The sequence below is a fragment of the Schistocerca gregaria genome, chromosome 2 (assembly GCF_023897955.1).
Source record: "Schistocerca gregaria isolate iqSchGreg1 chromosome 2, iqSchGreg1.2, whole genome shotgun sequence".
Classification (NCBI taxonomy): domain Eukaryota; kingdom Metazoa; phylum Arthropoda; class Insecta; order Orthoptera; family Acrididae; genus Schistocerca; species Schistocerca gregaria.
In genome coordinates, this window is record NC_064921.1 from 438,662,031 (window position 1) to 438,679,366 (window position 17,336).

The 17,336-nt window shown below is 48.6% G+C and overlaps 1 protein-coding gene across 1 annotated transcript in view; it reads right to left on the reverse strand.

Moving 5' to 3' along the window:
* Positions 1–305: 305 nt before the first annotated feature.
* Positions 306–17,336, reverse strand: part of LOC126325232 (toll-like receptor 2) — a 71,312-nt gene continuing 54,281 nt past the window's right edge. The window contains exons 4-6 of the mRNA XM_049995155.1: positions 6,033–6,533; positions 5,038–5,227; positions 306–2,413 (exon numbers count right to left, since the gene is read on the reverse strand). Of these exons, the coding sequence (XP_049851112.1) occupies positions 2,159–2,413; positions 5,038–5,227; positions 6,033–6,533 (946 nt within the window). The 3' untranslated portion in view covers positions 306–2,158. The remainder of the gene's footprint in view (positions 2,414–5,037; positions 5,228–6,032; positions 6,534–17,336) is intronic.

The following is a 17,336-nucleotide window of genomic DNA, read 5'->3' on the forward strand; positions in this document are numbered from 1 at the left end:
AGAGGTGAACTGCATGCTAAAAAGAGCGCTATTTGTTCGCATGCCAAAATTTTTGGCAAAATTTTTAAAGGCGATGAGGAAAGTAGAATAAGGCAGCTGGTACCGTACTTTCCAGGCAGAGTCTAAACAGGAGCATATTTGCCTTTTTTGTGCTCAGATAGGAGCATTTTTCCGGTGGTTGTAATAAAACTATTTCATACTTTGGTTGCTTATGTAGGCAGTCTTTAGTCACCCTGATGAACGCCGGCTGCTATTGGTAGTTTAGACGTGATTACACACTCAGAAGGATTTTAGTGAAACACATATTGGATGGAACATTTACAAAACTTGTTTTATTGTTATAGGCAGCGCTTGCAGGCCCCAACACTTGTACAGTTGCACCATGCACGCATTAGTGCAATGATCTCATCCTTCCCAACAAGTGTTCAGAACTGTGTATGGAAAGAAAGTTTATTGTCTCTTCATATGTGCAATGTAAATTTAATGTGTCTCAATTAAACTAGCGTAGTAACAGGTACTTATGTAATGCACAGCGAAAAATTATGTAGTCAGAGTATTTTTAATCGTTATTGTTATTACAGCACTACTGCACAAACAGTTTTGTTAGACATACCCAAACACATTCGTTTACCGGACAAACTTCCGCACACTCGGTGCAAATTGGCTGTCGTTTTATGGATGAAGCTCCACAACAGTGCATTTCACACCTACGGTTATCCATAAAATTCGGGTCGGTTCGACGGCCTACCCTAGTCTGGCCTTCTCATTTCTTTTTTTTGGCTTGTCCTGTACACAAACTAAACATTAATAAAACCGATGAACTGCACGAACGGATTCCTGACTGGAAATGAAGGAAAAAAGGTCCTATGAACATGTTGCATGTGCGTTGCGGGCTGTGGTGGACGCAGCGTACTGTAAGCAGCAAAATAGTCCGGCATTCATGTCGAGAATAAGCTGGGATGGTGTTCCTGTATAGCCAAGCAGATGGAAACGGTCGAGAGGCAGCACGGCTGTACCACATCATACAACATTTCAGGCCCTGTTAGGTGTTTGTGTGATCATAGATCCTTTCAGAAAGACGAACGTGCAGGAGGGTGGGAGAATGTGGTTACACCAGATCTGGAGGACCAGCTTCTACAGGACATTGGGACGAACCCTGGTATAAACTCCAGGCAAGTGGCCCGCCAACGTGGTGTACGCCAAAGTACAATTATGTGTATCCTGCATTACGACCGTTAGTATACCTATCACCTGCAATGAGTGCAAAGAATATTAGCAGCGGATTTCCCTCTACGGGAAGGATTTTGCTGGTGGTTTTTGCCACAGACTGTCATAATTATAGGATTATTGTCATCAGTCCTCTTTACCGATGGATCAACCTTTACCAGAACTTGCATCATCAGTTGGCAACAGACAATCCTCAGGCAATAGTTGAGGCGTCTCATCAGAATCAGTTCATCATCAGTGTGTGGGCAGGGATTCTTGATTACCACATACATGGACCAGTTATTATTTCTCAACGCCTTGACGGAGGAACGTACCTGGACTTTCTATGGAATACTCTGTCTGGGCTGCTTGAAAATGTGCCTGACAGTTATGTGGTTTCTGCATGACGAACCAACTCTCAGCTTCCGCGTTACTGTTCGCCGACACCTCAACAACATCATTCCCACACGCTGGATAGGATGCGTAGGCCCTATAGCGTGGGATGCTAGATCAACGGATTTAAACCCTTTGGATTTTAACCTCTGGGGGCATCTGAAAAGCGTTATGTATGCTGAACCAGTTCCTGATGTGCAGACCTTCCGTGTTCATGATATCTGAAACAGTATTCAATGAGAGGCCGCAACGTGCAAGAGAGTGTGGCAGTCTATGACGTCACGTGTGAATGCATGCATTGCATCCCTTGGAGGCCACTGTCGACATCTGTGACATAGACGCAGTGCAGCACTGCAGTATGTTCCGGGACGATTTGTTGTTGTTGCGCACATACGGTCCATTTCTGGACATATGTTCGTAGGACCTCCTCTCGTCCATTTCCAGTCAGGAATCCGCCTCTGCTGTTTGCCGGTTTTATCAATGCTCACCCCGTATAAGGACAATTTGGTGAAGCGCAGTAAGACGGTTGGGATTCGTTGGAGGTGGAGGCCCCTCGTGGTCAGCAGCCAGTGGTCTCAGTACGGGGGAAGAGGCCTGGCCCCAGGGCCCGCTTCAGAGAGCGCAGTGCCTGCTGGTGGTGGTCGCTGTCGGCTGCCTGGTGCCAGTGTACGCACGAGCGGGTGTCCATCAAGAAGCGTAGGTGCCGCGGCAGCGCGGACCGTTCCAGCGGCTCCAGTTCCAGCAGGATGATGAACTCGCGCTGCGACGGGTCCAGCGTGCGGTGGTGCGCCACGTCCATCTCCCACATGCACCACTGAAACATCCAGCGTACACTCATAGCTCATCCATTAACCTGCTAGTAAAAAGAAGCATTTCATACCAAGTTCTTAACAATACACTCCGTCAATCGCATCGCCTGCGATCATTAGTGCTTAACGTATACTGCACATGTCGAGTAAGTCATCGACTTTACTCTGTATACGCCTATGGAGGCTGCCATCAACATAAGGGTTGCTCCGAACATTACAGTACTTTACTAACGTGGTACCATTGGAGGTGGTATGCCATTGGCGCCGTGGCAGCCGCATTTATGAGACAAAACATAACTTCCACTTATCACCGCGAGACTAAATGCTGCCTGGTGGCATTGTAGGCATATGGAGCAATAAGGAAATTATATTATTGGAGCACAGACGAATAGGGCATCATTCTACACTCCTGGAAATTGAAATAAGAACACCGTGAATTCATTGTCCCAGGAAGGGGAAACTTTATTGACACATTCCTGGGGTCAGATACATCACATGATCTCACTGACAGAATCACAGGCACATAGACACAGGGAACAGAGCATGCACAATGTCGGCACTAGTACAGTGTATATCTACCTTTCGCAGAAATGCAGGCTGCTATTCTCCCATGGAGACGATCGTAGAGATGCTGCATGTAGTCCTGTGGAATGGCTTGCCATGCCATTTCCGCCTGGCGCCTCAGTTGGACCAGCGTTCGTGCTGGACGTGCAGACTGCGTGAGACGACGCTTCATCCAGTCCCAAACATGCTCAATGGGGGACAGATCCGGAGATCTTGCTGGCCAGGGTAGTTGACTTACACCCTCTAGAGCACGTTGGGTGGCACGGGATACATGCGGACGTGCATTGTCCTGTTGGAACAGCAAGTTCCCTTGCCGGTCTAGGAATGGTAGAACGATGGGTTCGATGACGGTTTGGATGTATCGTGCACTATTCAGTGTCCCCTCGACGATCACCAGAGGTGTACGGCCAGTGTAGGAGATCGCTCCCCACACCATGATGCCGGGTGTTGGCCCTGTGTGCCTCGGTCGTATGCAGTCCTTGTTGTGGCGCTCACCTGCACGGCGCCAAACACGCATACGACCATCATTGGCACCAAGGCAGAAGCGACTCTCATCGCTGAAGACGACACGTCTCCATTCGTCCCTCCATTCACGCCTGTCGCGACACCACTGGAGGCGGGCTGCACGATGTTGGGGCGTGAGCGGAAGACGGCCTAACGGCGTGCGGGACCGTAGCCCAGCTTCATGGAGACGGTTGCGAATGGTCCTCGCCGATACCCCAGGAGCAACAGTGTCCCTAATTTGCTGGGAAGTGGCGGTGTGGTCCCCTACGGCACTGCGTAGGATCCTACGGTCTTGGCGTGCATCCGTGAGTCGCTGCGGTCCGGTCCCAGGTCGACGAGCACGTGCACCTTCCGCCGACCACTGGCGACAACATCGATGTACTATGGAGACCTCACGCCCCACGTGTTGAGCAATTCGGCGGTACGTCCACCCGGCCTCCCGCATGCCCACTATACACCCTCGCTCAACGTCCGTCAACTGCACATACGGTTCACGTCCACGCTGTCGCGGCATGCTACCAGTGTTAAAGACTGCGATGGAGCTCCGTATGCCACGGCAAACTGGTTGACACTGACGGCGGCGGTGCACAAATGCTGCGCAGCTAGCGCCATTCGACGGCCAACACCGCGGTTCCTGGTGTGTCCGCTATGCCGTGCGTGTGATCATTGCTTGTACAGCCCTCTCGCAGTGTCCGGAGCAAGTATGGTGGGTGTGACACACCGGTGTCAATGTGTTCTTTTTTCCATTTCCAGGAGTGTACATACACATCTACACGACTACTCTCCAAATCACACTTAAGTGCCTGGGAGAGCTTCTTCGAACGACTTTCGCACTATTCCTGTACCATTGTGATCAATTATAACCTTTCAATAATTGACTGTGAATTTAAAGTGGTAAATTTTGGACGTCAGCAGTGCTAAGTCATGGCCCTGAAAGATTATACTGAATAAATTGAAAATTCTTACCTCAATGAAGTCGCCGGAGAACGCGTATATATCTGCTCCTATAAGAAATTTTTCTAGCACAGCCGAGTGAAATGCTGGCCACTAGATTTGTCGTGTACAGAAAGAAACAACTGATTTTTCTTTACGGTAATCGGGATGACAATGGATTGGAGAAATTAGTAGATGCTTTGAATTCAGATGATTGATTGTCAAAAAGGTAATTATATAAAAAGGATTACTATTAAAAGATTTTTTGAAACATTTACTTGGACTTGATATAACAATAGTACAAATTTAGTTTAACAAACTACATATGCGCGCGGCTTTTTTTACCTTATACTACATCGCTCAGACACCGCCATCGCTCCCCACGACCGGCCCAGCAACTCCATACACACGAAAACTAGCTACTAATTACTCGTACTGACACTGCTCTTACTGCAGCCAACACTGCTCTCTGGTCTGAGATTCTCTTATAGCTTACATATCGCAGGCAGCGCGTAAGCAGTTCATCTAAATTACATCTGCTCGAGTGCGCTAGCACGGACCTCTTACACTCTGTATACCTCTAGTGGTGACTAATAGCGCCCTTAACGTACTTGCACTATTGACCCACCTTGCTGCTGACGAAGTTGTCTGAGAGAACGACGATGGTGTGCCGGCTGCGGTCCATGGAGCTGGAGATGTTCTGCACGATGACGGTGCCCAGCTGGAAGTCTCGCTCGTGCAGGCAGAGGCGGTAGCGCTGCGGTCCTTTCTCCAACAGCGGCACCAGCGTCTCAACCACCCACTGCCGGTCACCTCCACTGTAATCGACATCAGCTCTTCAGCAGGCATCATAACAATCAGACTGTATCGACTCTTCGAGTTAGATAGTTTTGTTATTGCGATGTGGCTTGCACTTGTCTTTGAGCACATTATCCAAAGAAAATCTGGTCATATTCAATATTCTGTCTAAATAATTTGACTTACAACCCATCTGAGTAGAGGTAGTCGGTAATGGACATTACTACAGTGTTAGCGTTCTTAAATATGGCGGTTCAAATCCTATTGTCAGAAGAAATTTCGTCGCCAACACTTACCAGGAGGAATAAAAGAAATGGTGGCATTTGTTATTTGTTAACCAGCAATTGTGCCAATGTTCTTGATTAAATTTCAAAACCCAGTATTCCACGAAGGGAGAAAATATGGCACTTCTAATGATGATCTCGTCGTGAGATGAAATTTCTGGCGAGATCAAAACTGTACGCCGCACCGAGACTCAAAAGTCGGGACCTCTGCCTTTCGCAGGTAAGTACCCAAGCTTATAAAATGATATAAATATAGATCGAAAGACAACAACAGAGAACCGCCGATATAAATCATCTGTACAAATAAATGATTTTAGTGACCTTAGCATCTGAAAATTTATTCTTTGTCCATACTTGTTCTACATTTGGTTACTCTATTTGTTACATAAAAGTACGCGATTTCAGAATACACGGTACCGTTAATGAATCACGGGACATAATACATCCAGTATGTATTTTGTCAGGAGGATGGGACACTTGAGCTAAATAAGGGACAACTCCAAAAGATATGAGACGTCTGGTGTTTAAGGTAGTTGTGTACCTGTACAAGACGAAAGCATCGTAGAGGAAGGCGGCGCCAGCACTGCGTCCACCAGTTCTGGCTGTGGCCCGAGCGCGCAGGCGCAGCCGGAGCAGGTGCGCGCTGTAGGCCAGCTCGAAGCGGTAGCGGTGGCAGAGCGCCGCGGCGGCCAGCGCCAGCGCGGCCAAGGCCGCCAGACCCAGAGCCAGGGCGAGCACCGGCCGCGCCTCGTCTACTGGGGCCCGGCAGTCCTCCGGGCTGGAGGGCGCCGCGCCCACCGACAAGCCGGCGACGACGGCTGGCGCGGCGCAGCGCAGCTCCGTGGCGGCCGCCGACAGCCCGCCGGCGCGCACCTGCACCGCCGTGCCCAGCAGCCACTGCTGCAGCTCCACCAGCGGGCAGCCCCTGCAGTGCACCGGGTTGCCGCCCAGGTCCGCCAACTGCACGCGGTCCAGCACGCGCAGCATGCTCGAGCTCAACACGCTCACCTTGTTGTACGACACGTTCAGCTTCTCCACGCACCTGCACGTCGAACAGCTGCTCATTCCTCCTCCCCAAAATCTACTTCTGCTGGACTAGTCTGTGGGGGAGGGGCGAAGATTCTCCTCCTAGCCCAAAGTTGAAATTGATACAACGAGAATTGTTTTAGCTCCAGAGGACTGAGAATAACAGCCAACCGGCTGCTAAAAACAGTTTTATTAACCCTACCCCATGCCTTTCACAGCTTTTAAACTCTATTCTTCAGGAGATATTGTATGTAGAATAATATTAAGTATGTTGCGGTGTGCGTACTGTAAGGCCTTCGGTACACACACCATCAGATTATTTGACTTGTCGCTCTAACGAATGAGGCGACTGTCAGCAATATGTCTCGTGGTCTTATCGTGGCGTGTTTATCTTCTGCCGTTGGGTCAGACGATATAAATGGCACTTTCACGCTTAGAGTAGCAGATTGACGGTGACCAACTTCAAACAGAACTTGATTAATTTTCACACACATTTATCAAAATAATAAAAAGCGTAGACATTCCATAACTTGATTCTGGACGGTATTTACAATTGACAATCTGAAGTTCCTTTGGTCTTGGTACGTTAATCTTATTCCCACATATCTCTGATACTTGACAAACTGTCTATACATTTATCTTCATGGCTATGTACAGTAATATGATAATCTTATTAGGCGCAGACTGCAACTTGACTACAGACTAATGCATACAGGTACAGACTAATGCAAACTGACTAATCGGAGGTCTGTACACTCGTTATAATACCTCGCACGTTCAGGTATCACTGCGCGAGTGTGATCCGTAAGGAGAAAGGGTTCTACGTTAGCAGCAATCTCATTGGTGACGTTACATATTAATACGCGGATCGGCGGAAGCAGAATTTGGTCCGTCTCTATGCAAGCAACATCTCGTAGTGCGCAGACGGACGAGCGCTGCGCCTGCGCTGTTGTGCTTAGCGGGGAGCGCTCTATTGGAAAGTTGTGTACGCGCTGACTACGTGGAACTACACTCCTGGAAATTGAAATAAGAACACCGTGAATTCATTGTCCCAGGAAGGGGAAACTTTATTGACACATTCCTGGGGTCAGGAACATCACATGATCACACTGACAGAACCACAGGCACATAGACACAGGCAACAGAGCATGCACAATGTCGGCACTAGTACAGTGTATATCCACCTTTCGCAGCAATGCAGGCTGCTATTCTCCCATGGAGACGATCGTAGAGATGCTGCATGTAGTCCTGTGGAACGGCTTGCCATGCCATTTCCACCTGGCGCCTCAGTTGGACCAGCGTTCGTGCTGGACGTGCAGACTGCGTGAGACGACGCTTCATCCAGTCCCAAACATGCTCAATGGGGGACAGATCCGGAGAGCTTGCTGGCCAGGGTAGTTGACTTAGACCTTCTAGAGCACGTTGGGTGGCACGGGATACATGCGGACGTGCATTGTCCTGTTGGAACAGCAAGTTCCGTTGTCGGACTAGGAATGGTAGAACGATGGGTTCGATGACGGTTTGGATGTACCGTCCACTATTCAGTGTCCCCTCGACGATCACCAGAGGTGTACGGCCAGTGTAGGAGATCGCTCCCCACACCATGATGCCGGGTGTTGGCCCTGTGTGCCTCGGTCGTATGCAGTCCTGATTGTGGCGCTCACCTGCACGGCGCCAAACACGCATACGACCATCATTGGCACCAAGGCAGAAGCGACTCTCATCGCTGAAGACGACACGTCTCCATTCGTCCCTCCATTCACGCCTGTCGCGACACCACTGGAGGCGGGCTGCACGATGTTGGGGCGTGAGCGGAAGACGGCCTAACGGTGTGCGGGACCGTAACCCAGCTTCATGGAGACGGTTGCGAATGGTCCTCGCCGATACCCCAGGAGCAACAGTGTCCCTAATTTGCTGGGAAGTGGCGGTGCGTAGGATCCTACGGTCTTGGCGTGCATCCGTGCGTCGCTGCGGTCCGGTCCCAGGTCGACGGGCACGTGCACCTTCCGCCGACCACTGGCGACAACATCGATGTACTGTGGAGACCTCACGCCCCACGTGTTGAGCAATTCGGCGGTACGTCCACCCGGCCTCCCGCATGCCCACTATACGCCCTCGCTCAAAGTCCGTCAACTGCACATACGGTTCACGTCCACGCTGTCGCGGCATGCTACCAGTGTTAAAGACTGCGATGGAGCTCCGTATGCCACGGCAAACTGGCTGACACTGACGGCGGCGGTGCACAAATGCTGCGCAGCTATCGCCATTCGACGGGCAACACCGCGGTTCCTGGTGTGTCCGCTGTGCCGTGCGTGTGATCATTGCTTGTACAGCCCTCTCGCAGTGTCCGGAGCAAGTATGGTGAGTCTGACACACCGGTGTCAATGTGTTCTTTTTTCCATTTCCAGGAGTGTATGTACACAACATACGTCCAGTGTGGGAGTCGCTGACTCTGATAGTACATGCAGATTTCATTCACTTAATCACTACTTTTAAACCATATATGGTTTAAAAGTAGTACCTCTGTACTGTAGAGATTTGCATTAAAATTTACAAAATACACTACTGGCCATTAAAATTGCTACACCACGAAGATGACGTGCTACAGACGCCAAATTTAACCGACAGGAAGAAGATGCTGTGATATGCAGATGAGTAGCTTTGCACAGCATTCACACAAGGTTGGCGCCGATGACGACACCTACAGCGTGCTTACACGAGGAAAGTTTCCAACCGATTTCTCATACAAAAACAGCAGTTGACGGGCGTTGCCTGGTGCAACGTTGTTGTGAGGCCTCGTGTAAGGAGGAGAAATGCGTACCATCACGTTTCCGACTTTGATAAAAGTCGGATTGTACCCTATCGCGATTGCGGTTTATCGTTTCGCGACATTGATGCTCGCGTTGGTCGAGATCCAATGACTGTTAGCAGAATATGGAATCGGTGGGTTCAGGAGCGGAATACGGAACGCCGTGCTGGATCCCAACGACCTCGTATCACTAGCAGTCGAGATGACAGGCATCTTATCCGCATGGCTGTAATGGATCATGCAGCCACGTCTCGATCCCTGAATCAACAGATGGGGACGTTTGCAAGGCAACAACCATATGCACGAACAGTTGGACGACGTTTGGAGCAGCATGAACTATCAGCTCGGAGACCATGGCTGCGGTTACCCTTGACGCTGCATCACAGACAGGAGCGCCTGCGATGGTGTACTCAACGACGAACATGGGTGCACGGATGGCAAAACGTCTTTTTTTTTTCGGATGAATCCAGGTTCTGTTTACAGCATCATGATGGTTGCATCCGTGTTTGGCGACATCGCGGTGAACGCACATTGGAAGGGTGTATTCGTCATCGCCATACTGCCGTATCACCCGGTGTGATGGTATGGCGTGTCATTGGTTCTCGTCTCGGTCACCTCTTGTTCGCATTGACGGCACTTTGAACAGTGGACGTAACATTTCAGATGTGTTACGACCCGTGGCTCTACCCTTCATTCGATCCCTGCGAAACCCTACATTTCAGCAGGATAATGCACGACCGCATGTTGCAGGTCCTGCACGGGCCTTTTTGGGTACTGAAAATGTTCGACTGCTGCCCTGGCGAGCACATTCTCCAGATCTCTCACCAACTGAAAACGTCGGGTCAATGGTGGCCGAGCAACTGGCTCGTCACAATACGCCAGTCACTACTCTTGATGAACAGTGTTATCGTATTGAAGCTGCATGGGCAGCTGTACCTGTACACGCCATCCAAGCTCTGTTTGACTCAATGCCCAGGCGAATCAAGGCCGTTATTACGGCCAGAGGTCGTTGTTCTGGGTACTGATTTCTCAGGATCTACACACGCATTTCTCCTCCTTACACGAGGCATCACAATAACGTTTCATCAGGCAACGCCGGTCAACTGCTGTTTGCGTATGAAAAATCGGTTGGAAACTATCCTCATATCAGCACGCTGTGGGTGTCGCCACCGGCGCCAACCTTGTGTGAATGCTCTGAAAATCTAACCATTGGCATATCGCAGCATCTTCTTCCTGTCGGTTAAATTTCGCGTCTGTAGCACGTCTTCTTCGTGGTGCAGCAATTTTAATGACCAGTATTGTACATCGGTTGCCAAGCTATGGCTGTCTAATGTCAAAATTGGGGTAGGGTAAAAGTTGGGAACCAGACTCAAAACTGCTTCTACCGTAGCACAAAGAAAGCGAATTTGATATGGGCAGAGTTAGAGATTTAGAAGAACGGAACTAGCTTTTAAACTAATCTGATAGTTTCAAATACACTCCTGGAAATTGAAATAAGAACACCGTGAATTCATTGTCCCAGGAAGGGGAAACTTTATTGACTCATTCCTGGGGTCAGATACATCACATGATCACACTGACAGACCCACAGGCACATAGACACAGGCAACAGAGCATGCACAATGTCGGCACTAGTACAGTGTATATCCACCTTTCGCAGCAATGCAGGCTGCTATTCTCCCATGGAGACGATCGTAGAGATGCTGGATGTAGTCCTGTGGAACGGCTTGCCATGCCATTTCCACCTGGCGCCTCACTTGGACCAGCGTTCGTGCTGGACGTGCAGACCGCGTGAGACGACGCTTCATCCAGTCCCAAACATGCTCAATGGGGGACAGATCCGGAGATCTTGCTGGCCAGGGTAGTTGACTTACACCTTCTGGAGCACGTTGGGTGGCACGGGATACATGCGGACGTGTATTGTCCTCTTGGAACAGCAAGTTCCCTTGCCGGTCTAGGAATGGTAGAACGATGGGTTCGATGACGATTTGGATGTACCATGCACTATTCAGTGTCCCGTCGACGATCACCAGAGGTGTACGGCCAGTGTAGAAGATCGCTCCCCACACCATGATGCCGGGTGTTGGCCCTGTGTGCCTCGGTCGTATGCAGTCCTGATTGTGGCGCTCACCTGCACGGCGCCAAACACGCATACGACCATCATTGGCACCAAGGCAGAAGCGACTCTCATCGCTGAAGACGACACGTCTCCATTCGTCCCTTCATTCACGCCTGTCGCGACACCACTGGAGGCGGGCTGCACGATGTTGGGGCGTGAGCGGAAGACGGCCTAACGGTGTGGGGGACCGTAGCCCAGCTTCATGGAGACGGTTGCGAATGGTCCTCGCCGATACCCCAGGAGCAACAGTGTCCCTAATTTGCTGGGAAGTGGCGGTGCGGTCCCCTACGGCACTGCGTAGGATCCTACGGTCTTGGCGTTCATCCGTGCGTCGCTGCTGTCCGCTCCCAGGTCGACGGGCACGTGCACCTTCCGCCGACCACTGGCGACAACATCGATGTACTGTGGAGACCTCACGCCCCACGTGTTGAGCAATTCGGCGATACGTCCACCCGGCCTCCCGCATGCCCACTACATGCCCTCGCTCAAAGTCCGTCAACTGCACATACGGTTCACGTCCACGCTGTCGCGGCATGCTACCAGTGTTAAAGACTGCGATGGAGCTCCGTATGCCACGGCAAACTGGCTGACACTGACGGTGGCGGTGCACAAATGCTGCGCAGCTAGCGCCATTCGACGGCCAACACCGCGGTTCCTGGTGTGTCCGCTGTGCCGTGCGTGTGGTCATTGCTTGTACAGCCCTCTCGCAGTGTCCGGAGCAAGTATGGTGGGTGTGACACACCGGTGTCAATGTGTTCTTTTTCCCTTTTCCAGGAGTGTACATTTAAATGAAAACATCTTGACACATTCGCGTTTTTTTACGACTTAACCCTACTTTCCCAGCGCAGTGAGCGCTCCTAGACCCACCCGCCATTACATGTGTGGTAAGGGGTGTAAGAAAAAATAGACTCAGATTTATGTGCTTCTGGAGAGCGGGATTGCATCTACAATAGGAAGTAACCGAGAGTGGGGATACATGCAGCCCATACTTTAATAACTGTTTCATCCACATGAATGGTTGTTCTGATTATTTGTGGGATGGGGAAGATATTTTTGTTTTTCATGATAGGCTAAAACAACAGTTAGTAAATATAACATAATATCACAGTTTTCCCAATGCTTAAACACATTTGACTGGAAACGCAATGCTATAATCAAAAACGATTTATTTTTCTTTTGCATTCCTGGACTCTTCTCGTAGTTCTTTCATCCAAATGTTCAATCAGACGTGTGCAATATTCGACAGATATTTTTTTTTTCATCCAGTGTAGAATTACCAGTAAGGAGAACACATTTTTCATTTCAGAACACACCTTTCCATCAAAGACACTGGCTTCACCATTTTCTTTCTGTAGCGAAAATGGCTTCCACCCAGTGCCTTGCTAGCTGCTTATTTTGTAGCACGCGGATGTAGAGTATATTCAATGACAAGCGGCGCGATCCGCCTCGGGATCGTGTACTCGGCGCGAAAGCGTTACGGGGATGCACATCATACTACAGTGGCAGGCGCTACAAGAGAGTCGTTATGCATCACGAAGAGGCTTACTGTTGAAATTCCGAAAAAGAACTTTCCCGGAAAAATCGGGTAATACGAGGGAAGGTCTCCTATTTTTTTTATACGTACATAGACCTGTTTATTTCTACAATGGTTTACATCAGTTTACAGCTTGAACATTTAGCTATTTTTCGACATAACTACCTTTTCTGTCGATGTATTTTTGTAGACGCTGTGGCAGTATTTATACGCCCATAACATATCAGCTCGCCGGCCGCGGTGGTCTAGCGGTTCTAGACGCTCAGTCAGGAGCCGCGGGACTGCTGCGGCCGCAGGTTCGAATCCTGCCTCGGGTATGGATGTGTGTGATGTCCTTAGGTTAGTTAGGTTTAAGTAGTTTTAAGTTGTAGGGGACTTATGACCACAGATGTTGAGTCCCATAGTGCTCAGAGTCATTTGAGCCATACCAGCTCGCCGCCATGCCCTTCAGAAAGTTATGTACCTCTTCTTTCACCTCGTCGTTGGAGCTGAATCGCTGGGACCACTATTAACGCTGACAGTTACTGTGAGACTCTAAAAAAAACTCAAACGGGCAATTCAGAACCGGAGAGGAGGCATGTTGAGCAGGGACGTACACATTCCCCATGACAACTCTCGCCCACACATCGCTCGGCAAACCGTTGCTCTCCTGCAACAGTTTCAGTGGAACATAATCACCCACCCACCCTATAGTCCTGACTTGGAGCCCAGTGACTATCAGCTGGTCCCTAGGTTAAAAGAACATTTGGCCGGAAAGCGATTCAGCTCCGACGACGAGGTGAAAGAAGAGATTCATAACTTTCTGAACAGCATGGCGGAGAGCTGGTATGTTATGGGGATACAAAAACTGCAACTGCGTCTACAAAAATTCATCGACAGAAATGGTGGCTCAAATGGCTCAGAGCACCATGGAACTTAACTTCTGAGGTCATCAGTCCCCTAGAACTTAGAATTACTAAACCTAACCAACCTAAGGACATCACACACATCCATGCCCGAGGCAGGATTCGAACCTGCGACGTAGCGGATGCGCGGTTCTAGACTGTAGCGCCTAGAACAACTCTGCCACTCCGGCCGGCCAGAAATGGTGATTATGTCGAAAAATAGTTAAATCTTCAAACTGTAAACTGATGTAAACCATTGCAGAAATAAACAGGTCTATGTACTTATAAAAATACGAGATCTCACTTTTGGGATTACCCTCGTATATTACTTTCTCCCACATACGTCTCGTGAAATGGCCAGAACGAGAAAATAAAGAGAAACTAAACTTCATGCGGAGATTTACCGTCAGTCATTCTCCCCAAGCGCCGTCGTCCATGGGAAAGCCAAGGGGGAAAAAGTGGTACCAGAAGTACTCTCCGTAATACAACGTAAATCTTGGTAAGTGTAGATGCAAATGTAGGTGTAGTAGCTACGGTAATAAATCAGCACACAAATTTGGTCCGATTCTATTTAAACGTACAACGTAGGCTTTCACGCTCAGTACTGACTTCATATGAAACTTCCCGGCTGATAGGCCGTGGTCGATGTCAAAAACTTTCTCCTAACGTTTCATCTCCAACTGTGGGAGAAATCACCAGGGGAGCGGTGAACTGCAACCTGAACTCAAGGGAGGGCCGAATATGTTTTACGAAGTCTCAGATGGTGTTCAGGAAAGATAGATTAGGCAGAATTGGTGGTGGAGTGTTTGTGTCTGTCAGTAGTGGTTTATCTTGTAGTGAAGTCGAAGTAGATACTCCGTGCGAATTGGTATGGGTGGAGGTTATACTTAACAGCCGAATTAAGTTAATAATTGGCTCCTTCTACCGACCCCCAGACTCCGATGATACAGTTGCGGAACAGTTCAGAGAAAGTTTGAGTCTCGTAACAAATAAATACCCCACTCATACGGTTATAGTTGGTGGGGACTTCAACCTACCCTCGGTATGTTGGCAAAAATACTTGTTCAAAACCGGTGGTAGGCAGAAAACGTCTTCCGAGATTGTCCTAAATGCTTTCTCCAAAAATTATTTCGAGCAGTTAGTCCACGAACCCACGCGAATTGTAAATGGTTGCGAAAACACACTTGACCTCTTAGCCACAAACAATCCAGAGCTGATAGAGAGCATCATGACTGATACAGGGATTAGTGATCACAAGGTCGTTGTAGCTAGGCTCAATACCATTTCTTCCAAATCCATCAGAAACAAACGCAAAATAATTTTATTTAAAAAAGCAGATAAAGTGTCACTAGAAGCCTTCCTAAAAGACAATTTCCATTCCTTCCGAACAGACCATGCGAATGTAGACGAGATGTGGCTCAGATTCAAAGATATAGTAGCAACAGCAATTGAGAGATTCATACCTCATAAATTGGTAAGAGATGGAACGGATCCCCCGTGGTACACAAAAAAGGTCCGAACGCTGTTGCAGAGGCAACGGAAAAACCATGCGAAGTTCAGAAGAACGCGAAATCCCGAAGATGGGCTAAAATTTACAGACGCGCGAAATTTGGCACGTAATTCGATGCGAGATGCCTTTAATAGGTTCCACAACGAAACATTGTCTCGAAATTTGGTAGAAAATCCGAAGAAATTCTGGTCGTATGTAAAGTACACAAGCGGCAAGACGCAGTCAATACCTTCGCTGCGCAGTGCCGATGGTACTGTTATCGACGACTGTGCCGCTAAAGCGGAGTTATTGAACGCAGTTTTCCGAAGTTCCTTCACCAGGGAAGACGAATGGAATATTCCAGAATTTGAAACACGAACATCTGCTAGCATGAGTTTCTTAGAAGTAGATACCTTAGGGGTTGCGAATCAACTCAAATCGCTTGATACGGGCAAGTCTTCAGGTCCAGATTGTATACCGATTAGGTTCCTTTCAGGTTACACTGATGCTATAGCTCCCTACTTAGCACTCATATGCAACCGCTCGCTCACCGACAGATCTGTACCTACAGATTGGAAAATTGCGCAGGTCGCACCAGTGTTTAAGAAGGGTAGTAGGAGTAATCCATCTAACTACAGACCTATATCATTGACTCGGTTTGCAGTAGGGTTTTGGAGCATATACTGTATTCAAACATTATGAATCACCTCGAAGGGAACGATCAATTGACACGTAATCAGCATGGCTTCAGAAAACATCGCTCATGTGCAACACAGCTAGCTCTTTATTCGCACGAAGTAATGGCCGCTATCGACAGGGGATCTCAAGTTGATTCCGTATTTCTAAATTTCCGGAAAGCTTTTGACACCATTCCTCACAAGCGACTTCTAATCAAGCTGTGGAGCTATGGGGTATCGTCTCAGTTGTGCGACTGGATTCGTGATTTCCTGTCAGGAAGGTCGCAGTTCGTAGTAATAGACGCCAAATCATCGAGTAAAACTGAAGTAATATCAGGTGTTCCCCAGGGAAGCGTCCTGGGATCTCTGCTGTTCCTGATCTATATAAATGACCTGGGTGACAATCTGAGCAGTTCTCTTAGATTGTTCGCAGATGATGCTGTAATTTACCGTCTAGTAAGGTCATCCGAAGACCAGTATCAGTTGCAAAGCGATTTAGAAAAGATTGCTGTATGGTGTGTCAGGTGGCAGTTGACGCTAAATAACGAAAAGTGTGAGATGATCCACATGAGTTCCAAAAGAAATCCGTTGGAATTCGATTACTCGATAAATAGTACAATTCTCAAGGCTGTCAATTCAACTAAGTACCTGGGTGTTAAAATTACGAACAACTTCAGTTGGAAGGACCACATAGATAATATTGTCGGGAAGGCGAGCCAAAGGTTGCGTTTCATTGGCAGGACACTTAGAAGATGCAACAAGTCCACTAAAGAGACAGCTTACACTACACTCGTTCGTCCTCTGTTAGAATATTGCTGCGCGGTGTGGGATCCTGACCAGGTGGGATTGACGGAGGACATCGAAAGGGTGCAAAAAAGGGCAGCTCGTTTTGTATTATCACGTTATAGGGGAGAGAGTGTGGCACATATGATACACGAGTTGGGATGGAAGTCATTACAGCATAGACGTTTTTCGTCGCGGCGGGACCTTTTTACGAAATTTCAGTCACCAACTTTCTCTTCCGAATGCGAAAATATTTTGTTGAGCCCAACCTACATAGGTAGGAATGATCATCAAAATAAAATAAGAGAAATCAGAGCTCGAACAGAAAGGTTTAGGTGTTCGTTTTTGCCGCTCGCTGTTTGGGAGTGGAATAGTAGAGAGATAGTATGATTGTGGTTCGATGAACCCTCTGCCAAGCACTTAAATGTGAATTGCAGAGTAGTCATGTAGATGTAGTCATGTAGATGTAGATGTAGAGGGCACTACAGTTCATCACATGACGTCGGCTACGAGGTTATGTCTGG